Source organism: Xenopus tropicalis, chromosome 3 (genome assembly GCF_000004195.4).
Source record: "Xenopus tropicalis strain Nigerian chromosome 3, UCB_Xtro_10.0, whole genome shotgun sequence".
NCBI lineage: Eukaryota > Metazoa > Chordata > Amphibia > Anura > Pipidae > Xenopus > Xenopus tropicalis.
The window spans coordinates 129,863,991-129,891,982 of NC_030679.2; the positions used below are offsets into that span (position 1 = coordinate 129,863,991).

At 45.1% G+C, this 27,992-nt stretch overlaps 1 protein-coding gene and 1 long non-coding RNA gene across 9 annotated transcripts; one reads left to right on the forward strand and one right to left on the reverse strand.

Annotated features, from left to right (window-relative positions):
* On the forward strand, positions 1–27,265 carry sorbs3 (sorbin and SH3 domain containing 3). 8 transcript variants are annotated; one of them, XM_012959414.3, is made up of 18 exons: positions 1–236; positions 542–656; positions 1,768–1,832; positions 4,489–4,596; positions 4,867–5,025; positions 5,961–6,021; positions 6,489–6,558; positions 9,532–10,471; positions 11,451–11,543; positions 13,376–13,409; positions 13,633–13,682; positions 15,586–15,632; positions 15,964–16,078; positions 17,220–17,324; positions 18,913–19,083; positions 25,317–25,402; positions 26,959–27,065; positions 27,138–27,265. In XM_012959414.3, exons 2-18 carry the CDS (start codon positions 605–607, stop codon positions 27,197–27,199), a joined length of 2,325 nt encoding a protein of 774 aa, XP_012814868.1. In that variant the 5' UTR covers positions 1–236; positions 542–604; the 3' UTR covers positions 27,200–27,265. The 8 variants fall into 8 exon arrangements, with proteins under 8 accessions (XP_012814868.1, XP_012814869.1, XP_012814870.1 ...); XM_012959415.3 differs by having other exon boundaries at positions 1–231; XM_012959412.3 differs by lacking the exons at positions 1–236; positions 542–656; positions 1,768–1,832 and adding exons at positions 1,863–2,010; positions 3,528–4,204.
* LOC116409792 lies at positions 13,432–15,140 on the reverse strand. Its single transcript, XR_004222073.1, has 2 exons — positions 14,758–15,140; positions 13,432–13,772 (listed from the first exon to the last, which is right to left on the reverse strand). It is a non-coding gene; the product is annotated as an uncharacterized LOC116409792 (long non-coding RNA).
* Positions 27,266–27,992: the final 727 nt, after the last annotated feature.

Below are 27,992 nucleotides of genomic sequence, written 5' to 3' on the forward strand. Positions count from 1 at the left end.
AGGCAGCGCCCCACAAATTACCAGGAGTGGCAAAAAGCTGCTCCTGGTAAATTGTAACAATTTTTTCAATCAGAATTTAGGCTTTTCTAGTGCAAAGAGAGAACTTTTTCTCCCCTGTTTTTTTATACCCCGCCCACTTCTGATGATGTCACTTCTGGTTTTCAGCAACAGCACTTCCAGTCTAATGGTGGTCAGTGGGTGTCAGGGCAGGTTGCAATAAGGCAGTTACAGGTCAGGTAAAAATGTGGGTTGTGGGTCTGGGTTGGGTCTGGTTTTCAAAAAGTAGGCCCGTGCATGTACTAATATTTATTCTACTTTACTTTCCCTTGCCTCTGTGTGCCTTATTTCCCTCCCACCTTCCATGCTATTCTCTGCTCTCTCCCCTTTTATCCTCTACTACACATTCATCCTATGCTATTGCTCTCCTTCCCACCCCCACTTTATATTCTACAACCTAATTATTTACACCTCTTATTAACCACTGCCTACCCCTCTTTATCTCCCTTTACCCCCTTCTTTTTTTCATTATATATATTCCCAGGTTACCATATTTTTGCCATCCTTATGGTCAGCAGCATTTTTAGTCTGGACAGACAGATGCAGGATGGAATGGCTACAACTCTTGGCTGAGCATGGAGGCCTGGAGTACTGTTCTAGTGAGTACCATGCCGCTGGCATCTATCATTTCCCAGAAATCCCTTGCTGTGGCCCCTGGTTGGGCACAAGTGCTGTAGAGTTTATTTACAGAAGAAAAGCTGACCTTTTTCTTTACTGTGTGCCAAGGGGCCAAAGACAGGAAAGAAGATGGCAGAAGATGGTTGCGCCAACTCTGAATTAATTATAAGCACTGCCAGGGAGACTAATAAATTGGCACCTACCCAGTGAAAAACCCTTCACTTATCTTTTAATGTATCCAGCATTAAAGGGCTTAGGTGGTGGCAACCCTGTCTGCCCTGTGCCATCCCATGCAGGAAGTGTGATGTGCAAAATAAATAGTTTCCTTCCTTCCTTGTACAGTATAGCGTCTGCGTAAGCAGATTTAGGGCCGTGACAAACGGGGAGATTAGTCGCCCGCAACAAAACTCCCTTGTCGGGGGTGACTAATCTCCCCGATATGCCATCCCACCGGCTAGAATGTAAATCGCCGGTGGGATGGCATACGCGACGATTTCGGCAAATTACCGCGCCATGTATGCCATTCCACCGGCGATTTACATTCTAGCCAGTGGGATGGCATATCGGGGAGATTAGTCACCCCCGACAAGGGAGTTTTGTTGAAGGCGACTAATCTCCCCGTTTGTCACGGCCCTTAGACTGTAAGCTCTAATCAACATGTGGCACTTCCCATTGGTAACTGCTGATATTGAATTATTGCATTGTTGGTTCCCCTTCTGTATACAAGTAGCGCTATATAAATAACTGAATAGTAACATAGTAAGTTGGGTTGAAAAAATACACACATCCATCAAGTTCAACCTTTTATGCCTATATATAACCTGTCTAACTGGCAGATAATATAAGGGTAAGTTTCACAGTGCTGAATCTTTTACTGATTGCGATGCTCTTATTAAGTAGGGTGTCAGGGTTTTTATTTTGTTTTGTTCCCTTTTCTGGGGGCAAAGGGTAAATTCCTTTCTTTTACAAAGTGCACAATCCCAATCAGTTGGGTCACACGTACTATGAAAGAGTCAATCAAGGACTTTTTATTTCCGGGCATCCAGAAAGGGTTTCATTGTTATCTCTTGTGCTGTTCCTGAAATAAAACAGGAGACACAGCGATAGCACAGAGACGTGAGAGGAGAAACTGCCGAGAGCACCACTGCCAGGGAAGGGTAAGTGCCCCCCAGCCATCGTCACCTACTTCCTGCTTACTTTCCTGCCTTCTGGGGTCGGTTATTCACCCTTTTGGGTAATTATAAAGTTTATATCTGTTCATAGAACTCCAACAAACAATTTTATACGAGAGAGCTTTTCTGTCAGGAGCCATTTGACCCCTATTTATCTCCCTGTGTAAGTACTGAAACCATTGTATTCTCTAGAGCAGTGATCCCCAACCAGTAGCTCGGGAGCAACATGTTGCTCCCCAACCCCTTGGATGTTGCTCTCAGTGCCCCCAAACCAGGTAGTTATTTTTGAATTCCTGACTTGGGGGCAAGTTTTGGTTGAATAAAAACAAGATTTCCTACCAAATAAAGCCCCTGTAAGCTGATAGGGTGCATAGAGGCTGCCTAATAGCCAATCACAGCCCTTATTTGGCTCCTCCATGAACTTTTATGGTGCTTGTGTTGCTCTCCAAGTCTTTTTACATTTGACTGGGGCTCACGAGTAAGAAAGGTTGGGGATCCCTGCTCTAGAGCTTATCTGTTATCTGCTGTGTAACCGTGCCATTTAGCTTGGGTTTCCACTTGGCCGCTATTTCACTAGCCTAGCCGGTATAATACTAGCCAAGGCTGAGGGCGGAATTACAAATTTACCAGGAATGTACTTGCTGGTGAATTAGCAATCCGTAGTTATTTGCCCCCAAACATACCCCATCCCCTTGCTTTTATCCCCATTATGCACCCAAAACCCTGCCTACTCACAGAATTTGCCCTTGCTCTGTCTAGCCCCACCCCTCAATATCTAGCCCCCGCCCCACAATGTCATAACTCTGTTTTTTTTGGACCCACCTTGTCTGTCATTGGCCAATACAGGCCATAAGAAAAGGGCCCTACATTTTGCCCAATTTCAGATTGAATGGCTTCCCACATTGATACACAGCATCTGGATTATATAAAGTGTACAGCTGTTTCTAAAGCTCACACAGTATTCACCAGAGCAGGGAAACAGTACATTATATTTACATTTGCACAAAAAAAAAATCATTTTTGTTACTTGTCCTTTTAATTGTTACTGCCACCCTGTACCAACACCAAGAAGCTGTAGTGTGCAAAGACATTTCATTTGTGATGTGTAAGATGGGCATCGGCAGACGGAACAATTCCAGGCATTTTATCACCCAAGCAAAAGACTGAAAATGACCCCCCCCTTTAATTCCTTGGTCAGTTGTAGCTTGGGGACTTGGATTGCCATATTATTAAGCACCTCTGGGTCCAGTTGGCAAAAAATGTATTACCCATCACCCTTGAAGTTAAAATTGTGTGGGTGTTTATCGTCCCTTTACCCTAAGGGCTATGGCACATGTTACCAAGGAATAGCATTTGCTGCCGGCACCAATCATTGTGTCCGTTCTGCTGCTCACCTAACGAGTGACAGCAATTATTGATCTATATAACTCCTATCACTTTTTAAAGCCACTTTCCTTCCAACTTTATTAAGCAGGTGTGCCGAGGGTTAATAATGGCAGCTGGCATGTCTACGTTACAAAGAGGCAATATAGCATTTTTATTGGTAGCTAAAGACAGTCTCTTGTTGGCACTTTGCTTTGCACAGTTGCTCTTTTGCACAAACGGGGCATTCTGGGGCTTTTGTGTCTGGCAGCTCTCTAGCCATTTGCCCCATTGCCACTTTGACTCTTCCCATTGCAGATAAGTGGGCTTCTAACCAGGAAGGACAAACTCTTACCAGGCTACAGTGTGTTGCTTCTTTTCCCATGTCGGGTGTCTGTCCCTTTAATTATTCTGCATAATGCTTCCTACTCATTCCCTGTCTATCACTCATTCTTTCCCATTGCGAGTGCATTTCTCCATCCCTCGCTCTGCGTGCCTCACACATCTCCCACTTTCCCCTTCATTCTGTGCCCATTCTGTCCCACTTTTCCCACTAACTCCCACTAGTGTCTCCCATTTCTAATGCTTTACCCTTAGAACTTTTTTTTGTTTTGTTTTCTTCCTCCATTAATAAATTCCCCTTTTCACCCCCCTCCCATTCACTTTCTCTCTCCCCCCCCATTCCCTTTCCCACACTCATTCTTCTCCCATTGTCATTCACTCTCTCCGGCATTATCTTCTTATTTCTGACCTTTGTTGGCTGGCTTGTTAAACATTCATCTGAGTGCAAGGGCAGAGTTCAGAGGGTGTTTGTGTGGCACGAATGGGACAAGCGGAGCAGGGTGTGTATGGAAATGGAAAAAGAAAGGGGTGTGAGTAATAAGCACAGGGCTGGGTGTGTGCTTTTCACTTGGGAGAATAGAGCAGCACATACGTGGTGGAACAGAGAGATTGAGGACACAGAATATAGCCGGAGGGACACCTGCATTACTGATGTAAGTGATGATGTGCGCAGCGCTGGAGTACGGCATGCTCTGGGCTTTGGTAGCATTGCACTTTGGCTCTGTTGCATTTTTCTTTCTTCTTTTTCTATCAGCGTACATGCACATTGGCTTATAGAAGAATGAAATGTCGGTACAAGTGGGAATTTTGGCTGAACAGGGGCAGTGGTTTATTATTAGGAGAACTGAGTGTTCACTCATACTCATCTCCATGCTCAGATGCTCAGTGGTTGGCAATTTCTCTTGCAAGATGCTAAGTTCTGTTTCGTAATCGCTAGATGGACCTAACGGACCTACAGGAGGTGGAGAATGAATTCCTGTTGACTTTGGATGATTTCATCCCTCCCCACCTGCAAAGAAACCAGCGGAGTCCTGCAGAGCACAAGGTGAGGCAGCAAGGGGTGCTGGGTACTAAGGCATCATGCATCCTCCAATTGCCTTTCTCAGAGTCACCTGCCTGTCAGCATGGCCAAAAACTGTGGCCCCATGGTCCATTTTAGGTTAGGGAGGAACCCCCAGCCTCAGCCAGAGAATGCCCCTAATGCAATATAACAAATGACATTGTGACCTATGGACATTCCTGATGTAATCAGACTTTCCCCAGATCTATATGATACTGACTGTATTTCTCATTTTACCATCTTCTGAACCTGAAGGAAAGCTCTGTAGCAAGCGAGCAGATATCTAGGACCACTGTATCCCCCATCACCCAGGAGGTGCCGGGCAGCCCAGGACAGCGCCGGGAGAGGCACTGGATTCGCTTCGATGGCATTGGCCCTACAGATAAGGATGGCATGCCCTTTGCATCCAGATCAGTGAGTTTGCTTGTTTCATTCTCTGATTACCATTGTTATACTGTATACTCAGTCTTTCGCATGCTCTTCGGTGCAGCCCCAGGCTTCTGCCATTACCAGCATCAACACGTCCGCTTTGCACCACAATCCCAGAATCCCTCCACCATGTTTGCAGCCCCCTTGTCAGAAAAAAAGAAAGATCTTTAGGGTACAAATAAATTCCTTTAATCTTGTGTATGCAACTGCCATGCTGTGGGGCAGGAGTGATTGGCTTTGCATTCTGCCCCCCTTGAGGCATCTGGTTGCAAACGGAATATTTGAAGTTGTAAGTGTGTAATTCATTTGGTGCAAGTCAGTTGCATGTGTAGGTGCCATGTATGGGCCCCATACATGGCACCTACATGCCATGCAGAACTCGTGCATTTGCACTGCAAGGCATAAGCTGCCTGTATGCAGGGCCATATTTATATATAGGCACCCAAGGCCCACCTACCCAACTAAAGCTGCTGCCCTAGGCACAGGCCCTTCGTTGCCTATATAGGAATAATAGATTTTGTTTTTGGAATTAGAATAAAAAAATCTTCCCAACACCCGCCAGATACTTGCTGTGTAAATCTGGCAGTGGAGCTGGGGGCACATTGTAGTGCATTGTGGGTGGAAGTGACATCACACGTAGCTGGAAGCGATGTCATACGTAGCTGGAAGTGATATTATGTGCAGCCATGTATGTGACATCACTTCCACAAGCTGGGGGACGTACTTAAGTCTAATGCCTAGGGTAGCACTGAACCAAAATACAACCCTGTCTATATTGGTGCAAGTACCTCTGTGTATGCCATTAAAATATCTTTAATTGACCCCCCCACAAAAAAACCCCCCAAAGAAATCAACCCCCCACCAATGATGCAAGTTTAGCCAAGAAGTAATAAAAGGACTTTGTCTTTGTGTTGTTACAGAGTGTGGATAAACCAAGGGACTGGTACCGAAGCATGTTCAGAGTCCTGCACCGACTGTCAGGTCAGCGTTCAAAGGCTCGTGGGACCATAGAAACCATAGAAAAGGGCTGATGACGATAAACAGAACTTGCCCACATTCCCACGTCTGAATGAGATCAGTCTAAAGCAAAGACTAATAGAGAGAGATTCCCACTAAACCACCACTGGAGCAATACACATCCAATCAGATCAGAGCTGCAAACTTTAACTTGGGGCTATGTAAAGTCTGAGCTCTAATTTGGGAACCTTTTAGCGAATATGGAAAATGATAAGGGGTGGCTGGCTATACAGTCACACTGGGACAGGTTCATTGGTCACTGCTCCTTCCGACTGGGTACATTCATGTTATTCATTCTTTGTCAGTAAAGCTGATTCCTGGGGCTTTTTGGAAACTGAAACTACCCTTCCTTTTACACATGGGGTGGGAGGGATGGATACATCACATAGCAGGAGAGCCTTGTACTAACTATGCCCTGGCTATCCTTACAGATTCAGATGACAGTGACAATGACAGCAAGGAGAAAGAAACTCCCACACTCCATATACCAAGTAAGTCAGGGTAAGTATGTATTTGCTTAGTATTGTTTAATTAATCTGCCTATTATTTAATATTGTATATTACTGCATTTGTTGGCCTGCAAAGCTGATGGTGCCTATAGTAGCAGTGGGGGGATAATAGCCTCTGGGAAGGGACTGTGGCTGTGGGATAGCAGGTATAGTAGGGAGAGATGGTGCCTATAGTAGCAGTGGGGGGATAATAGCCTCTGGGAAGGGACTGTGGCTGTGGGATAGCAGGTATAGTAGGGAGAGATGGTGCCTATAGTAGCAGTGGGGGGATAATAGCCTCTGGGAAGGGACTGGGGCTGTGGGATAGCAGGTATAGTAGGGAGAGATGGTGCCTATAGTAGCAGTGGGATAATAGCCTCTGGGAAGGGACTGTGGCTGTGGGATAGCAGGTATAGTAGGGAGAGATGGTGCCTATAGTAGCAGTGGGATAATAGCCTCTGGGAAGGGACTGGGGCTGTGGGATAACAGGTATAGTAGGGAGAGATGGTGCCTATAGTAGCAGTGGGGGGATAATAGCCTCTGGGAAGGGACTGGGGCTGTGGGATAACAGGTATAGTAGGGAGAGATGGTGCCTATAGTAGCAGTGGGATAATAGCCTCTGGGAAGGGACTGGGGCTGTGGGATAGCAGGTATAGTAGGGAGAGATGGTGCCTATAGTAGCAGTGGGGGGATAATAGCCTCTGGGAAGGGACTGGGGCTGTGGGATAGCAGGTATAGTAGGGAGAGATGGTGCCTATAGTAGCAGTGGGGGGATAATAGCCTCTGGGAAGGGACTGGGGCTGTGGGATAACAGGTATAGTAGGGAGAGATGGTGCCTATAGTAGCAATGGGGGGATAATAGCCTCTGGGAAGGGACTGTGGCTTTGGGATAGCAGGTATAGTAGGGAGAGATGGTGCCTATGGTAGCAGTGGGGGATAATAGCTTCTGGGAAGGGACTGTGGCTGTGGGATAGCAGGTATAGTAGGGAGAGATGGTGCCTATAGTAGCAGTGGGGGGATAATAGCCTCTGGGAAGGGACTGTGGCTGTGGGATAGCAGGTATAGTAGGGAGAGATGGTGCCTATAGTAGCAGTGGGGGGATAATAGCCTCTGGGAAGGGACTGTGGCTGTGGGATAGCAGGTATAGTAGGGAGAGATGGTGCCTATAGTAGCAGTGGGGGGATAATAGCCTCTGGGAAGGGACTGGGGCTGTGGGATAGCAGGTATAGTAGGGAGAGATGGTGCCTATAGTAGCAGTGGGGGGATAATAGCCTCTGGGAAGGGACTGGGGCTGTGGGATAACAGGTATAGTAGGGAGAGATGGTGCCTATAGTAGCAGTGGGGGATAATAGCCTCTGGGAAGGGACTGGGGCTGTGGGATAGCAGGTATAGTAGGGAGAGATGGTGCCTATAGTAGCAGTGGGGGGATAATAGCCTCTGGGAAGGGACTGGGGCTGTGGGATAACAGGTATAGTAGGGAGAGATGGTGCCTATAGTAGCAGTGGGGGGATAATAGCCTCTGGGAAGGGACTGGGGCTGTGGGATAACAGGTATAGTAGGGAGAGATGGTGCCTATAGTAGCAATGGGGGGATAATAGCCTCTGGGAAGGGACTGTGGCTGTGGGATAGCAGGTATAGTAGGGAGAGATGGTGCCTATAGTAGCAGTGGGGGATAATAGCCTCTGGGAAGGGACTGGGGCTGTGGGATAGCAGGTATAGTAGGGAGAGATGGTGCCTATAGTAGCAGTGGGGGGATAATAGCCTCTGGGAAGGGACTGTGGCTGTGGGATAGCAGGTATAGTAGGGAGAGATGGTGCCTATAGTAGCAGTGGGGGGATAATAGCCTCTGGGAAGGGACTGGGGCTGTGGGTTAGCAGGTATAGTAAGAAGAGATGGTGCCTATAGTAGCAGTGGGGGGATAATAGCCTCTGGGAAGGGACTGGGGCTGTGGGATAGCAGGTATAGTAGGGAGAGATGGTGCCTATAGTAGCAGTGGGATAATAGCCTCTGGGAAGGGACTGGGGCTGTGGGATAGCAGGTATAGTAGGGAGAGATGGTGCCTATAGTAGCAGTGGGGGGATAATAGCCTCTGGGAAGGGACTGTGGCTGTGGGATAGCAGGTATAGTAGGGAGAGATGGTGCCTATAGTAGCAGTGGGGGGATAATAGCCTCTGGGAAGGGACTGTGGCTGTGGGATAGCAGGTATAGTAGGGAGAGATGGTGCCTATAGTAGCAGTGGGATAATAGCCTCTGGGAAGGGACTGTGGCTGTGGGATAGCAGGTATAGTAGGGAGAGATGGTGCCTATAGTAGCAGTGGGATATAGCATCTGGGAGGGACAGGGACTGGTGGATAGCAGATATTGAAGGAAGATTATATTATTAGGAAGATGGCAGATCGGACATTTTTATGGATGATTTTTGGATGTTTTGTTTTCAGCCCTAGAAAGATTTGTTTCTGGCGGCAGAGCCATGAGCCTTGGAGGTGCTGGTAGTTGTAGGGAAGCAGCAGCTGAGGGGCCACAGGTTGGGTGCTCCTACCTGATATAAATGCTTGCTGCATACTCTTAGCTGAACAAAACTGCATCTGGTAGAGGACTGCTCTTGGTTTACATTTCACACTATGTGTACATATAAATACATTTAGTTTGCAATCAGTGCAGCCCATTAACTTGTATTTATGAGCCATTCCCCTTATTTTTCACATGATGTGGAAACCTTACCCTAAACAGCTCTAATTTAGCTCTGTCTCTATATTCATTCATTCACAGCAGAAGGGAAGGGTTTCCTGAAGTTGCCCAAAGTTTCCTTGCAAGACAACTTTGGACGACCAAAATAATGTGTATGCCATCCCACCGACGATTTATATTCTTGCCAGTTGGATGGCATATCGGGAGATTAGTTGCCTGCAGTAGTAAAGATTTACCATTGACGACTAATCTCCCTGTGTGCCACTGCCCTAACTATTCATTTCTTTCTGTGCTTTAGGCCTACAGATCCCAAACAGAGGAATCATAATGATACAGTAGGACATCGAACCACTACAAACCAGGTACCACAGGGCCCCAGCAGAACATTTAGCCCTAACTCCAGAGAGCTGGAAAGATCCCAGAGCTTCACCCTGAGGGACCCAAAAAGGACAATAAGCCCTGTCCCCAGAGCACCAGAAGGGACACTTTACTTCCCTACCACAGGCTCACCAAAGACAATCAGCGTAACTTCAAGAGAGTTACAGAGGACCCCCAGTTTAACATCAAGAGAACAGCAGAAAACACTGGACACCTCTTCCAGAGAACCAGAGCAGATGCCAGGCTCACCTCCCAGGATACCACGCTCATATCTGAGTATCTCCCCGGAGCAGTTTATGCTAAGTAACCCCTGTAGAGCTTCAGAAACGGCACCCAGATCTCTACTAAAAGACTCTTACGCTACACAGACCTTCACTTCTGGAGTGGCACAGACTCTAAACTCTAGTTCCACTGAGCCACAGAGGACTCTGTTCTCCTCCTCTTCCAGAGACCCAAAGAAGACACACAATTTCATATCCAGTGAGGAGAACAGAACAGTAAACCCCTTGGCCAGTACAACAAGCTCTTCCTCTACACCATCTTCATTTAGACAATCTTCAAGGCAACAATTGTCCCCTGGGTTATCCAACCAGGGAACAAACTCAACATTTGAACGAAAACCATTAGCTGTGTCAAGTAAAACCTCCAGAGAGCCGCAGCAGGAGCCCTACAGCACCCCTGTGCCTCTCTCCCCTGGACTGGAGTCACAACAGTTCTGCCCTCCAGATATAGAGTCACTGTTTTCACATTGCTTCTCCATAGAAGATAAAGTCCATTCATCAGATTCTGCCCAGATGGAACCTACATCTCCTATAAGTCCTAATGCCAAGAAGGCTAAGAGTTCTACCTCCAAAGCCCTGGTAAGTGGAACCTGGGCAGTGTATTGGTTTAGTAGCCAATATATTTGGGACAATTACTGACAGTTTGTATCCCCATAACAGATTACTATGGTATTTCTGATGCTTGCTGCTTATATCACTATTTACTCTTTGGTGGAGAGTAAAGGTCCCCTTTAATAGTAGCTGCCGATATTGTTCCCTTGGACAGATTCTGCAGCTAATCGGCCCGTGTATGGGCACTTCCAACGGGCCTGCCTGACCGATATCTGGCCTGAAATCGCCCAGATCTCGATCGGGAAGGTTAGAAAATCTAGTCGGATCAGGGACCGCATTGGCTCGTTGATGCGGTCCCCGGACCAACTTTACCTATGCCCGTTATTATAATTCGATCGTTTGGCCCCAGGGTCAAACGATCGAATTACCCTGGATTCTCCCAATATCGCCCACCCGTAGGTGTGGATATCGGGAGAAGATCCGCTCGCTTGGCGACATCGCCAAGTGAGCGGATCTGCCAATGTATGGGGACCTTTACAATGGCTGTGATATAATCAGTTGTATGTTTAGGATGTTACAGCTCTACTGTTGATTAAGCCAAAGGGCAATAAGTGCAACGGGGCCATTGGGAACCCAACTAACAAACAGATTAGCAACAAACATGCAGCTGGCCAAACTGGAACCAACTCAAACACTAGCATGAACAAACCCTTAGCCATCTGTTCTTGGATCCACCTGTGCTCTTTTGAGCGTAGCCTCAAAAAATGCATCATCAGTGGATTTTAAGAAGTAGCTGAGAGTTTGTACTACTGCTCACTAACACTATGTACACACAATTTCATTGTGTCTCAGTGCAGCACAGATAAGTGCCAAACACAGGCCCTATGTTGGGTATGGGAAACATAATGAAACCATTCTCAGTGAAACCATTCTGTGCTTTGTATGAATGCATTACATTTAGTAAGAACACAAATATTGACCCTTATTCTCTCTGTTTGCCCTACAGGAGAAGCTAGAGGCTGAGCTAAAACTGTTTAATGCGGAGCTGAATAGGGACCTGGTGGATCACAGACATACACCTGTGTATACATCATACATGGTAGGAAGTCTTCCTTGTGTTTCTTTCCAAACACTGGGGTTCCTAATGGTACTCCACCATTGTGTATTATGTTTAAATGATGCTAGCACTAATGCAGTATATCTATATCTAATATATATCTAGTCTATATCAATGCCTCTCCAAAATATTGTGCTAGGTTCTTGTGTCACTGACTGGGGCTGTAGTACAAACACCAGTGACCCTTGCAGCCTACATTTAACCTTCTCCTCCCCTTCCACGCCCACTGGGTGCTGCTTGGCAGTAGCATATATAGCATTTACTGTATGCCAAAGCAAACCTCTTTTTTGGGCCTCCAAAGCCTTTGAATATAACCTGCAGGTGCAGAAGCCAAGCAGTTGCTGGGTCTGCTGTCCTTAAATCTAGCATCCGTGTAACAATACAAATGTTTAGTCATTAAATCAGCTCAAAGTAAGGAAGAAAACCTTGTGCTTTCAAGCTCTCACTATAGATCCAGATAACAATACTGGCATCAGGGACGGGCTTAAAGTGTGTTTTGTGGGTGTATCCATTTTCTAATGATCAAAACATTACAGGCTTATTAATTACCTCCTGCATTAATATTGACAGAAACAGGTTAAATGCAAAAGTAGAAGCAGAGTATAAACAAGGCCCCCAGCAAGAACCTTGTCATCAGTGTTTGGGGGCCTTACCAATGCTTGAAGGTGCAGTAATGGGAAGTGAAAGGAACTTGGAACCAGGCCTAGAGTGGCAATCTGTGGGTTCTGGCAAATGCCAGAGGGGCTGCTGTAAGATGCCATAGACAGTTACTATTTATTGGGCTGGTGGGCTGTTTGGGCCTCTGTGTACTTGAAATGCCAGGGACTATTTTAGGGTGGGACTGGGCTGGCGGGGTACCAGGAAAAAACCCAGTGGGCCCCGCAGGCCCAGACACAGGGCCGGATTTCTCTTTGGTGCGCCCCGAGGCCGCCCCTGTGGGAGTCCCCCATGCGCATGCGCGAACGCGCACCCCAGTGCGCATGCGCAAATGCGCCCCCGGTGCGCATGCGCAAATGCGCCCCCGGTGCGCATGCGCAAGCGCGCCCCCAGTGCGCATGCGCAAAGCGCCAGCTCCCCATTGCGCATGCGCAAAGCGCCAGCGCATGCGCGAACGCTCTTTTTAACTCCCATACGGAGCAGTGGGGAGAGGTCCCGACTGCTCGGTATGGGAGCAAAATTAAAAAATGTTCTTGCGGCGGGGCGGCATGCCGCCCCTAAACTTCTGCCGCCCTAGGCCCGGGCCTTTGTGGCCTCTCCACAAATCCGGGCCTGCCCAGACACGATCCCCGCTGGAGCTCCCCGGCTGCAGAGCTCACTCCCCTGACATGCTGAAAGTAAGTTTAATTTATGAGCACTTGGGGGAGTGGGTCAGGCAGGTGGCTGGGGCCCTTAGGGGGGGGGAAGGAGGGGGGGTCATAGCAGGGGCCCTGACTCTGGCCTATTTTGTATCTCTGTATTTTTTATCTTACCATTGCTTGAAGGCCCAGTAATGGGAAGTGGAAGTGACAATCAACCAGGCCCAGAGTGGCAATTTGTGGATTCTGGCAAAGGTCAGAAAGGCTACTGTAAGATCCCATAGACACTCACTAGTTAGTGGGCTGGTGGGGGCCTCTGGGTACTTGAAATGCCGGGGCCTATTTTGAATCCCAGTCCAAACCTGTTTTGGCTTGCTAGAGCGGCAGTGTTGGTTCGGTAGCAAGGCAAGTATGGGGTGGAACCCAAATCAGCTTCTTGTCTATGGCCTCATTTGGTCCTAAACCTTACATACATTTGTAAAAAAGTTGGTGTTTTATTCTGTGTTTCTCTATTTGCAGGAGGCACCCATGCCGAAATCTCCCCCCTTGATAGGTAAGTAGATGTGCATATTAAATCATTAGAACTTCTTGTTTAATAATATTTTGAAATATTCAAATATAGACATTTGTACAATTGCTGAGGGCTTCCTCAGATTTCACATTTTATAGCTTGTTATCGAATGGAGAGTTTCAGGAGAGGGTGTTTGTGTGTGAACGGTAGTGACAAAAGCTGAACCCCGAAAATAATCCATATTCTATCTCAATGCGTTCTGTAGGAGGAAGCCAAAGAACAGTGGACACTCCCAGTGCCTCGGAGGAGAAACCGGTCAGTGAGCTGCTTTGGGTTCCATTCTGTTGTCTCAGTCTTTCTCTTAATCCCTTTCACTGTGTGTTTTCCACTGTCTCTGGAGCGTCTCTGAAAGATAAATACGATGGATAATGACAAAACCATCAGCTTGTCCTTTACTCCTGGATTTTGTCTGTTTCCATTGCTCTCATAACGATTTCTGATGACCTCTCCTTCTGGCTCACACGTTCTTGCTCTGTCCCCTGTTATTCTCATATACACTGAGACGTCTCTTTCCCAGAGAAGAGCATTTTTCTCTCAGACAATCCATCATTCTCTTGCAATAATTATTTGGGTAACGGTTTTTAAAAGAATTAGGCCCAGTCCACATGCAACTCCTCACCTCAACTGCACCTCAATAATTGCGCCCAAGGCACGAGCCTCTAGTTGTAATGTGATACTGACACCTGTAAACCAATGGCAGCATTGGATTCCCTTACTAAAAAAAAAGGCTCCACCCAAACACAACTTTTTGAAAAGTTTTTGAAAAGTAAACATAATTTAAAGAAACTTGCCAATATACATCAATGTAAAAATATTCAGCCTTTTTTTATAATTTTGTATAATATTGTTTGGAACAGTTACCTAAGCCCGACCCCCTGTTATCCTGCTAATCTGGCTGACTACTTTGAGGTTTAAAAAAAAAAAAAAAAAAAAAATGATCAGTATTCAACTGTCCTCAGCCTGCATCCCCCAAATCCCACAATTCCCTGCACATGTGACGTCAATAAGCAAAGGAACATCTCAGTGCAATGCATTGTGGGTTATGTATTTCCTGCATGCTGTCTGTAAGCTGTGGAGAAGTTGTTACAATTTGTAACATCAATGTTTTAGTCCCTCCTCCCCTGCCAGGATTTCAAATGATGCAGAAAGAGAAGGACTATTTTGCAGCTGGATTTCAGCATATAAAGATGGTGTTTATTCATACTTTTTAAAGGAACAGATTACAGTGATAGGTATATTAGGGGTTTCTGTGTTGTGTGGGGCTCCTTAACAAATTTTGGTTTGACGGCCAGAGTTCCCCTTTAACTCCAAAAACACCTGCCGAGTTTACCTGCGTCTGATCTGCTGTGCAAGTCCTTTGTGAATTCCATAGCAATGACAGGCAGGAAGCATTGCTGTGTTCCAATAGAAATGTCTCTAGTTTGTCAGCACTTAGTACCTCCCACAAGCAATGCAAAAGAGAAAGCTCCGCCCAGCGACACTCTGTAGGAAAGAGATACAGGCTGACATGTCAGGGAATGTAATATTGTATTTCATCTATTCACAGCTTGGGAATGTTATGCAATGCTGACAACAGTTTAGCATAAATATTGTTTTATAAATAAATGATGATGATGATGGTGAGGACCTAAGGCCTGGGGTTTGAATGAAAATATCCAAGGTTTTTTTGATTATAAGATCAGTACAGGCATTGGACCTGTTATCCAGAATGCTCAGCACTTGGGGTTTTTCTGGATAAGGGATCTTTCCATAATTTGGACTTGTCTGTTAAAAATCATATAAGTATTAAATAAACCCAATAGGATTGTTTTGCCTACTATAAGGATTCATTATATCTTAGTTGGGACAATATACTGTTTTATTATTACAGAAATAGAGGAAATAATTTTTAAAAATTTGAATTATTTGCTTATAATGGAGTCTATGGGAGATTTCCTATCCGTAATTCAGAACTTTCTGGATAACAGGTTTCCGGATAAGGGATCCCATACCTGTAATAGTCTTATCACGAGTGCTATAAGTGATATAATGGCCTTTATTTGCCTCTTAAACTTTATCAGACCCGAAACTCCTGACAGTCACTGGCAGACTCACGCTTCATGTGAATTTCTCTCTCTGTCTCATATTGATCCTCTCTGACAGTCTCTCTTCCTCTTAGTTAGCAAGAGCTGTGGTCAAATTCGACTTCTCGGCTGAGTCACCAAAGTGAGTACCCCGCTACATTTCCTCTTCTCGACTTGTGTGGTTACGCTACGTTTCTTGTGGCGTCAGGCAGTTTGAATAACTGCGCATAGAAAGCTTGCCCTTTTTTTTTTGCCATATTTGTACAAGTATAATAAATACTAGATAAAATGCCAGGAATTCTGTATGTTTATGCAATGGGACTTGCAGCTTCCAGATCTTCAGAAAAACAAAGATATATAGGAGTACTGGTTTTAGTTGATGTTCTGGGCACTTTTTTAGATATATCCGTATATAGCTGGATTCTAAGATACCACTGTCTGTGAAAAATCCCTCCTTTCTATTGTCTCTACAGAGAGTTATCTCTACAGCGAGGAACTACTGTGCTTATATTGAAGAAAGTGGATAAGAACTGGATGCTGGGACAGCAAGATGGCCGGAGGGGGCTCTTCCCTGAGAGCTACGTGAGGGTATCTAATGTTCCTCCAGTACACTGTTAGTCTCTCCTTCTCAGCAGCTAAGGTGGCCATACGTACTCAGATCTGCTCTGAATGTCCAACTGGGCATGTGTGGTAGATCAGGGTTCAGATTTAAACATCCTGCCATGTTGTCGGAACACAGATGATCTGTCCAGTTTTGTCATTCAATCTGCTGATGCACCATGTCTGTGGGTGTGTGATGGCAGATGAAACTTTCAAACTGGACATCTGTCTTGCTGAGATGATGGCTTTCTGTATGTTCCCCCAGCTTGTCTGTCTGTCTCAGCCAAAGGGTCATTAAGTGTTTCTCAATCCCACAGCTTGTGTCTTTTTCTGAGCAGTTGGGTATCTGTATGTTGTACAAGCCCACTGCTTGCCGGCCTTTTTATATGTCCCCCAAGCCCACAGCTTGCCTTTCTCACCAGCTGGGTTCCTTAAGCTCTCAACTTGTATGTTTTTCTCAGCAGTTGTGTTACTGTATGTTCCCCAAATGCACAGTTTGTGTATCTTTCTCAACAGTTGGGCATCTGTATGTTCCTTAAGTTTATGGCGCAAATAGTAGTTGGGTATCAGTACGTTCCTCCAGTCAACAGCTTGTTTGTCCTTCTTAGCATCTGCATGTTCCTCCAGTACACTGTGCTGGCTGCCTATGTGTTCCTCAAACAAACCCAAAGCCTGTGTGTCTTTATGAGCAGCTGGGTATCTGTATATTCCTCCAGTACACAGCTTGTTGTCTTTTCTTATGTTGTTCCTGCCTAGAACTTCTCCATCTCTGCAGCTGGAGTGCATGCCATAAAGTCCATAACATTCTCCTAGCATACTTCTTCTCTTTCGTTGCATCTGTGTAACCATGTTCTCAAGAACAGACCTCATCTGTCTGTGTTTGTGTGCCTGACCCCCGCCCCCCAAAGCCTGGAATTATATGTTATACTCTCCCTCTCTTTGCCATATGTGTTTTAAAGGAAGCCATTCCAGGCAGGGAATTATAGACTGTTAGTAACAATATTAGCTTTGATCATGGGTGATATATACATACATATTTTTTTTTAAATGCAAGAGGATGCATGTTATGTAATGGCACTGCCATGGCTGTCTGTCTCTCACTGTGCTTTTTCCTCTCCTGTCTCTGCAGGTTCTTGTCCCAGGAGAGTCTGTGCAGCCTGTCGAACCCCATTTATCAGGTGTTGCAGTCTATGACTTCAAGGCTGAATCTGATGCAGAACTTTCCCTGAGTAAAGTAAGATGGTCTCCATACCCTTTCACCCCCCGTGTAGCCCTTTCTTAGCCCACCTGTTTGTCACCGCTCCTGTACTTTGACACACGATCACTTTTTGTCTCTGCTTTTGCTGTCTCTCTGTTTCAGAACCAGCAGCTTTCCTTGGATCTCAGTGACTGCTACTCAGCTCACTGTCTGACTCCCGATTCAGATGAACTAATTAGAGCATCCGGACATGGGAGGATTGTGGGGCTTGTTCAGCTCTAGTTGGCAAAGGAGAGGATGATGGGAATGGTAGTTTAGCAGATACAGATATGATTCTGGATGCAGGTCATGATATTCTGGTGTGGTTTACATTAAAATGAGGGATGCACCAAATCCAGGATTCGGATTTGCCCAAATCCACGTTCCTGGCTGAACCGAATCCTTAAAATCACATGACTTTTTGTCACGGAAGTTTTTCTCTTTGACCCTTCCTTAGCCTAATTTGCACTTGCAAATCAGCATTCGGATTCAGTTCTGTATTCAGTCGAATCTTTTACGAAGATAGTGAATTTGGTGCATCCCTAATTAAATGGGGGCTGTGTCTTCTTCCACACCTACCATTGTGCTTGCCCAGGTGGTACATGCCGGGGTGGCAAGAGCCTGAGAGGGGCAGTGATTGTGGCAGGTAGGCAAGAAATAGCTCCAGAGCAAAAATGCTTTCTATTTCTACTATTTTTTGTTTGGGATAGCATTTTGCAGACAACAGCAGCTAAACCTTCTAGATCTAAGCCTAAACACCAAGAAAAAACAAATAAAGATCATCTGCCTAATTGTCTTTATGACATTTTGGTACACGCTTGTCCTAGGCAAATTAGGGGCACCACCATGTTCCTGATAGATATATGAAAGGGACCCCCCAGTATTTACTCTTGTGCAGAACTCTGATTCATGAACTCATGCTTCTGTGCTGCTCTCTTCCCCATGGTCACACAGGAATGAAAGGTTTAGCTCTAACAGAGTCCAGTGTATGCGTTTTCCAACTACATTCATCTGTACTGAGATGTTGCTACTACAGTAGGTCCTATTCCAACAAAGCTGCTTTATCCTCCTACTATTGATGGAGGATAGAACGCCACTGAGATCTTTCAGTTGGTTGCCTGCCTCCAATATCCAACCATGGGGAAAGAACATCTAAGAAGGGAATGTATAGAGTCAGAGATCTGCACCTCTATAAGGAATGGTGGGAGATAGGATTTGTTTAGCTCAGAGGAAGTTCTTAGTTGGGTTGAGCAAAAGGGCCTGGTTTTCATCCCAACTGGATTTACTGTAAACGAGTGGCATTAAAATTCTCTATGCTTGATGTCCTTGCTTCTCCTGAGCCACACAATGAAGAGTCTAGCTGCCATTTTCCTTGCTTAGCACGGGTTCCATATGCTACGGAATGGACTCCCAAAAGCTATCTTTGTACTGTACTGAGTAATCTGATTCTTGCCTTTTAAGTGTGTTGCTACTTTATTGTAAATACCGGGAACACAATAAATGTCTAAACAAGCCTATCGCATCCCCACGGATTTGCCGTCCCTACCTACCTGTGTGTCTCAAGGTCACTGTTTCATTGTCCCAGGGGCAGCAGGTTGGCATCATTCGGAGGGTCGGTGGCAGCTGGTTTGAGGGGCGGATTGAAGGATCTCAGAGCATTGGTCTGTTTCCTGCGAGCTACGTGCGGCTCACAGGGCAGAGGAAGGAAGAAACCTCCAAAATCAGAGGAGAGTCAAATAGTGCCCCTCTTGAGCAGGTCTGTACTAACATCACCCCCCTTTCTACTCTATTTCACCCCACCCCACTGTACTCTGAACTCTCCCTCCATCCCACAGCTACTTTCTGACTCTATTATCCCCTCTGCCTGGCTAAGAGCTAAGCCTGCCTGTCTGCCCCTTTACACTCCCCTGCCTACAAACTAACATTGCTCTTTGTGCTCTCATTGTGTATAATGAAACTGCCCTCTAACTACAGGGACATTGCACCGACTGGTGTATGCCTTACATATCTGCTTATGGAAAGGACAGTGTTTGAATAAGGTTTGCTTCAAAAACATATTGGCTGGTAAAGCCAGGCAGCAATCAAATCGTACTCCCTTGTAATCTGGCCTCTGGAGGGCACTGTTTCACTGGAGAATGCATATCTATGGGCACCAAAACCATTTGTCCTCATGTTGTATTGTGCTTTTATACAATGAAAACCATTATTTTATCTATATATTCCTATGAACCATTCTCAAAGTGGGAAATGCTGCTCTGTGAGGCTAATTTGGAAGCTCTTGTGTTGAAGTATAAGTAAATGTAATGAATTCTTTAACAGAACCACAGTTCCTGTAACTGTATAGTCAGAGAGATATACCTTCCTTGCTACCTCTGATTATATGGGTGGTAATAAAAACTTAAATAGCTCTGAAATGGACAAAAATAATAATTAATATAAATTCCAAAGTGCTTAGAAAAGCACCCTGAGCAATTCTACATTAATTGTTTTTTTAAGGTTTACTTATCCTTTAACTGCCATGCAAAACTGGTTTCGGCCATTGGGGGGCCCTACCTAACAAACAGCAAGATGTCAAGTACTCTCTAAGTCCTAATTGGTGGAGAGTACTGCTTCCAGACAGCTCATCCTAACCCTAGTAAGAAAGTATGCCAGCACAGTGGTTAATATTGCAATATCTGCTTGGCATTTGTATGTTCAACTGTTTTTGTTTTGTGGATTATCTCAGGGTGTCCCACAGTCACAAAACATATTGGTGTGTATATATATATATATATATATATATATATACATATATATATATATACATATATATATACATATATATATATATACATATATATATATATACATATATATATACATATATATATATACATATATATATATATATACACACATATATATACACATATATATATATATATATATATATATATATATATATATATACACATATATATATATACATACACATATATATATACTTATACTTATATATATACTTATATATATATATATATATATATATATATATATATACTGGTTCCTATTAACCCTTGGGAGGGCTAGTGAAATCATGAAATTAGATTGCAAGTTCCAGAGTGGAAAATGTATGATTGGAATGTATTTGTGAACTATGATCTATGACTATGTGCAATGTATTGTTATCATTCTTTATTTATATAGCGCTGACGTATTCCGCAGCACTTTTACAGAGATGATACAATAATAAATGTAAAGTTTCCATTCCACCGTTACCTTACCAAGTCTAATCATGTGCACTGGGGATGCGCTGAGAGCTGTTAAGCAAGTTACTCAGATGGGCACCACATGGCTGCCTGGGTACCATTGCACTCTGTGTAGCAGCTTACCGTAGCTGAAAGGCAGGCAGTATCAACCCTGCAGTAATGTTCAGGGGGGCATTAGCACATAAGAGTGGCAGAGTAAACCTTGTGTGCAGTTCCATGGGAGTAGGAGAAACAATAGGTTAGCTGAAAGCAGTTCTAATGTGTAGCGCTGGCTGAAAGCTCAGACTCAGGCACAATGCACTGAGATGGCACCTACACACCAATATTACAGCTAAAAATACATTTGTTGGTTCAAGAATAAAATGTTAAATGGCAGAATGAATTATTTGCTATGTAAACAGTGTAATTTAGAAATAAAAAGTACCCCAAAAAAATCATGACACAATCATGGAAGTGAATGATAGTTGCTTTGGACACATTAGCATTGGGCTAAGCTGAGACCTAGTAACTATATGCTCCACATCTGGAAGGCACCAGATCTCCAACCTTTAAATTAAGCTACACAAGTATGTACAGATTTCTTTCTATTTTTTTTAATTAGCAGTAAATGTTTAGTATGCACCATAGTAACCCAGTCACAGCCCTAATACACATTCCTGCAATTATGATTCATTTCAGAATAACCTTTTCCTGCTAATTACAAGATGATTTCCCATCGTTTCTAGCCTAGCACTAATTTTAGCCACCCTGCTAGACAAGAAACAGGGCAGATGTGGAAGTCCTGGTTACATAAAGGGGGGAGCCATTTTGCTTCAGGCATTCCTGGTGGTCACGTGCCTCAAGCAGAAGCTGGAAAGCTTTGCTGTATTGTGGTCTGGCATACTAGGCCAGCATTCTATTGCCGCCCCGGTTGGGACTAATCATACTGAGAATGTTTCCGTTCTTTCCCACATATTACTGGTTCCTAAGACCACATGTGCTACTTTATTGCGGTGTTCAAACTCTGCTAGAAAGCAGCCATGAGGCCTAAACGTTCTATAATTTGGACCCCATGTACCTTTCAACACCAGCCCCCCCCCCCCCCCCATCGTGGCTAAAAAGAATCAGACAACAGTAAGTTTTTATTAATAAATAAAAGGTCATTTATAATAAAAGATAATTTATATCATAATAAGTGACCTTTAAAGAATCTTATCCAATTAGCTTATACACATCTGTAACTATTGCCCTTTTATATCTTTTAGCTTGAGATGCCATTTTGTGTTGTTCTGTGTGAGATCACATGACAGGAAATAATCCAGCTATAACTGTAACAAACAAACAGTCCTCTCCATTCATTGGCTGGTGTAACCCAGCATGTCTGTGTGCCTGCGGTTTGTGTATGGGCCTCATATGAACCAGTGGGATGGACTTTAAACATTAAATTTGCAGAGTTTCACTATGGGGATTACAAAGCTGTCAAGTTACTGCTCGTTGTTATAGGGGGATTCTTACTATTTTTTTTTCACTAGGCAGAAGTAACGCCACGTTTGGAGGCGTGCTTCCGGAAGTAATGTCACAAACATACGTAAAAGGTGCACTGAAGCTGAAAATTCACTGCGGGACTTCAGGGGTATTACTTAAAATCAGGAGAATGCTATTGGGGGATGGGAGACCGGGAGAGAACCCCAAAATCAAGTCACTCCCGATAAAATAGGGGGGGGGGGGGTAGACGGCTCCGGGATTATCCAACGGCACATGATGCTAGAAAAGTATGTTCTTTGTGAGAATACTGTATTTAGATAAAAAATATGTGATATAGTTTTGTAGAGACCTGCAATTTTCAGTGGTATACTTTCCCTTTAAGTGAGTCACAATCACCTACATGATCGCTTAGTTTAACAATAAAAAATACTGGGCAAGGAGGAGGCAGCGGTCCATTTCCTGCTCTTATTAGTTTCTATCGTTAATAACTATTCTGTGCTGGGCCCCAGCAAAAAAATCAGAGTAGAAAACCCACTCAACCCCCTTCCCCCTGCCTTGAGGTGCCCCCTGCCTGGTCACAGATAAATCCCGCTTTCTGCCCACTCTCTTACATGAGAGAGCTGGAAGGGAGCGGAGATTTATAGGCAACAATGGAGGAAGCAGACACCACGGTCTGGACCCACCGCCGGATCTACTTCCTCTGTTGTTATGCTACTGGTGCCCCATGATGGGCCATACCACTGGTTTTTCAAGCTGGATCAAAGCCTCCTAGTTTAGGCATCGCCCAATCCTCGGCTGCATTTTGCCTTCAGTCATGTCGCACATACTGTAACTCTTCAACACGTGACCTCTGGCCTTGAGAAACAAACCTCATTAGATATTGTAGGAGTTGGGGAGGCTGGTTAAAACAAACAAAAAAGACAAAGATTATTCTGACCTTTCCCTTCTGCTCCCTCAATTGAGTGAGAGCTTAAGGTCCTTCACGCCCATCCTGAGCCAGGGGAGTGAGGGGCCACGGCCAGGTTCCCAAGAACAACAGGCCTCACAAGGGTGCAACCTTTAAAAAGTTATGTTCAGCTCCCAGTGACTGCTGCCAGTAGTGTCTATAGCTTAGTGTTGGGCATGTACTGTTGAGTTCCTAAGTAGACCCAAACTTCTGGGTAGAGTACAGTAGAGTTCATGATTAGTGCTTTTCCAAAAACAGTTCTTCCCTATCCTTTATGCTTTCTGATGAGAACATGTTCTTGGTTGGCAAACTGGATGGGGTATAGACTTTGTGAGTCTGATGCTCGTAGATGCAGTGGTGTGGATCCAGTAAAGCCAATCTATGAAAGTTTCTAGCCTTCAGCCTCCAATGACCCTCACAAGCAAATAGTAAAGGTATTAATAAGCTCATTCAGTCAATGGGCCAAACAAGCAGTTCACCACTAGAGCTGGTGTGGTTACCCATCGTCTTGTAATGGAGAAACTGACCGAGTAGCTACTCTTTCTAGACTGATAAACTGTGGTCAGAGGCAGTGCTGCGACCCAGATACTCAGGATGATGGGTTTAAACTTCCAAGGGGTCCATACAAGTCATGATGGCTAGGTAATAAGGCCTAAACATATTGTTTCTAATAGTTTGGCTTAGTCAGCTGCATACTGAAGAGTGTCAGAGGGCATGCAATTTCGGTATGATCAGACTGTATAATGGATCAGTATTTGTAATAGATGGTGCAGTATGTGCAAGTAGCCAAAATGAGTTGCATGAACCAGATCTTTGCAATGTATGGTGCGTGCTTCGGGTAGAATTAGAGTGTGAGTAATCACATATGCTTCAAATAATGCCTTATGATAATGATAGGCATTTGGGTTGACACAAGTGCCACTTTGCTTAATGCCACTAGAGAATCCTTATGCACCTCCTTATGCTCTCCTGCCCCTGCCCAAATTCCTGCTGCCTGTGAATGAGCTCTGCCCACTCTTCCCCCAGGGATGTGTTGAAAACCAATAAGCTTTTCATAGAAATTGTCAGTCCCTCTTCTGGAGGATAGGGAGCACTGCAGCTTCCAGCAGCCAAGAAAACAACAGCTGTGATGTATGTCTGGCCTGTGTTTATACTGCCTAATGATTCCAACCCTTCAGTGCTAGATTGTAAGCTTATATGGCCGCTAAATCTCTCTTGATCCTGTTTTGTTCTCCATTAGCTGTACAGCACTGTGAATCTCTTTACATAATATCAGCAAATAAATAGTAATCAAACCTGTTGAATTGTGCACCCTGAATACTACCTGCACCCTCTTTTGTGTACTCCGTGCCACCTTTCTTTTGTCTGCTTTTAACCATGCTCTATGCCGACCGTTTCTGCTTTCCTCACCCTGTGTGCCAACAGTGCTGCTTAAAGGGGACCTGTCACCTTAAGAGTTAATTCCAAATTGTTTTCTATTGTGTTTGTCAAGCAAATTAAACTTTACTTACACTGTATAAATTATTTTAATCTTATTTTATTCAGCCTTGGAATTCACAATTGTAGCAAGCAGGCAGGCACCATTTTGTGGACACTGTTATCAAAGCAGGCATTGCATCCTGCCAAATTCTTGTTTCTGTGCCAGTATGGGGGGGCCTGATACCCATGTCCATGCGCTGGTTACATAATTACATGGTGAGGAGGGAGGGGGCATGTGAGGAGAGCAGCAAGAGTGGGTGCTTGCAGGTCCAGACTGACAATCTATTAATTCTGGTAAATGCCAGAGGGGCTTCTGTAAGATGCTTTAGACCAGGGACCCCCAACCTTTTTTGCTTGCGAGCCACACTCACATGTAAAAAGTGTTGGTGAGCCAAACAAGCATGAAAAAAATTCCTTGGGGGTCCCAAATAAGGACTGTAAATGCCTATCTGGTAATCCAAAGAGGACTGTTGGCCTTCAGGAAGTTCTGCTTGGAGTAAATCTGTGTCTCTGTGATTCCATAACCTGCCTCCAAGCCCGAGATTTAAAATGGGCACTTACTTTGAGGCCACTGGGAGCAACATCAAAGGGGGGGGGGGAGTGGCATTTTGTTCATGAGCCACTGGTTGGGGATCACTGCTTTAGACAGTCACTATTCATTGAGCCCTGGGGGCTGTTTGAACCTCTGTGTTTCTATTTGGAATTTCATTCCTAAAAGCCCCCAAGACCCCAAGTCCATTCCATTGACAACAAATAGCCCTGTTCACTACTCTGATGATGTTCCACAACCCTTCCCACTTCCTTTCCGTATTTTCTGGTTGTAAAGCAGAATGCATTTTTTTTTCTTGGTAGGTCTCGCATGGGTTTACGCCAACAGAAAATGCTACTTGTGTACAAGCTGTGGCCCCTAACAGCACCCAGGCGCCAGCTGGCACAATGTAAGTACGTACCTACAGCACAACATGGCTTTGAAACAGGCTTTGAAACATAGGCACTTTTAGTAGACTCATAGGAATGCCAGTCTCGGAACCTAGGTAGTCTAAGGTTACAAATATATGAAGACATTAGTGTAGCAATCACCTTTCTATAGTTCCTGGGGTACCCAGGGCACAAATAAGCATCTCCCCAAATCTCCCCCTAACTGGCCTTCAGGCTGGGCCCCCTTAGCCCATAACAAGGTTACAGATATATAGAAACATTGGGGTAACAGTCACCCTGCTATAGTTCCAGGGGTACCCGGGGCACAAATAAGCACTCACCCCAAATCCCCCCCTAACTGGCCTTCAGGCTGGGCCCCCTTAGCCCATAACAAGGTTACAGATATATAGAAACATTGGGGTAACAGTCACCCTGCTATAGTTCCAGGGGTACCCAGGGCACAAATAAGCACTCACCCCAAATGCCCCCCTAACTGGCCTTCAGGCTGAGCCCCCTTAGCCCATAACAAGGTTACAGATATATAGAAACATTGGGGTAACAGTCACCCTGCTATAGTTCCAGGGGTACCCAGGGCACAAATAAGCACTCACCCCAAATCCCCCCCTAACTGGCCTTCAGGCTGAGCCCCCTTAGCCCATAACAAGGTTACAGATATATAGAAACATTGGGGTAACAGTCACCCTGCTATAGTTCCAGGGGTACCCAGGGCACAAATAAGCACTCACCCCAAATCCCCCCCTAACTGGCCTTCAGGCTGGGCCCCCTTAGCCCATAACAAGGTTACAGATATATAGAAACATTGGGGTAACAGTCACCCTGCTATAGTTCCAGGGGTACCCAGGGCACAAATAAGCACTCACCCCAAATCCCCCCCTAACTGGCCTTCAGGCTGGGCCCCCTTAGCCCATAACAAGGTTACAGATATATAGAAACATTGGGGTAACAGTCACCCTGCTATAGTTCCAGGGGTACCCAGGGCACAAATAAGCACTCACCCCAAATCCCCCCCTAACTGGCCTTCAGGCTGGGCCCCCTTAGCCCATAACAAGGTAACAGATATATAGAAACATTGGGGTAACAGTCACCCTGCTATAGTTCCAGGGGTACCCAGGGCACAAATAAGCACTCACCCCAAATCCCCCCCTAACTGGCCTTCAGGCTGGGCCCCCTTAGCCCATAACAAGGTTACAGATATATAGAAACATTGGGGTAACAGTCACCCTGCTATAGTTCCAGGGGTACCCAGGGCACAAATAAGCACTCACCCCAAATCCCCCCCTAACTGGCCTTCAGGCTGAGCCCCCTTAGCCCATAACAAGGTTACAGATATATAGAAACATTGGGGTAACAGTCACCCTGCTATAGTTCCAGGGGTACCCAGGGCACAAATAAGCACTCACCCCAAATCCCCCCTAACTGGCTTTCAGGTTATAACCCCTTTCACTGATTTGAGCTCTTCTGTCAGGAGGGGTTGGGCAGCAGAGTTTGGGAACCACTGCATTAGGCTCACTGCATTTGGCAACATATTGTGATGTCTGATAAATGTTGATTTTAGCTACAGAGTCCTTTATGCCTACACCCCCAATAACCAAGATGAGCTGCATCTAATCCCAGGAGATACAGTGACAGTGTCACAGCGCTGTGATGACGGTTGGTTTGTAGGTGAGTGTCCCTGTGGCACAGTGGGTGGGCCAGAGGCATTAAGGCGACATTTAACCCATTGCTGTTTTGCAGGTGTCTGCTGGAGAACTAAACGATTTGGAACCTTCCCTGGCAACTTCGTGGCACCCGTGTGAGTGACCATGCCGAGCTCTCTCGCAGAGACTGTTATATACAAACACAATAAACATATTTTATAATAGGCCTGGGCTAATGCTGATTTATGGGGATGGGAATGCTATACACCAGTGATCCCCAACTAGTGGCTCGGGGGCAACATGTTGCTCACCAACCCCTTGGCTGTTGCTCCCAGTGGCCTCAAAGCAGATGCCCATATTTACATTCCTGGCTTGGAGGCAAGTTTTAGAGGCATAAAGACCACGTGTACTCCCAAACCAAGCCTCCTGTTGCTCATGGGTAAAAAAGGTTGGAGACCCCTTCTATAAAAGAATAAGACTGATGTCACCTCTTTTGCCATTTTTCATAGTGTTGGACAGAGTTGGACTGGGTTACCTGAGGCCCACCGGGTACCCGGCTCTAGGGCCCACTGCTGCGGGATGCAGGGCCCAATAGGGTCAGGGCCCACTGAGTTTTCTCTCTGTAGCCCAGAGGGCCAGTCCGGCCCTGGTGTTGAACAGCCCTAATCTATAACATTCATATGCACTGGCATTGCTGTAACTAGTGACGAACCAATCAATCCTGTTACGCTTCACTGAAAAATCCATGAAAATGCTGAAAAGTTTGTGAAACAGGGAAAAATTCACGAAACACGGCTACCACGTCATTTTTGATGCACACAAATGATTTTTTTATATGACCACAACTTTTTTTGTTGCTGCAAATTTTTGCAAAACATCTGCTCATCACTAGCCATAACCTTTCTATTGTATCCGCTCTCCTCATTATAATTGGTGAATTTTTATTTCTTTT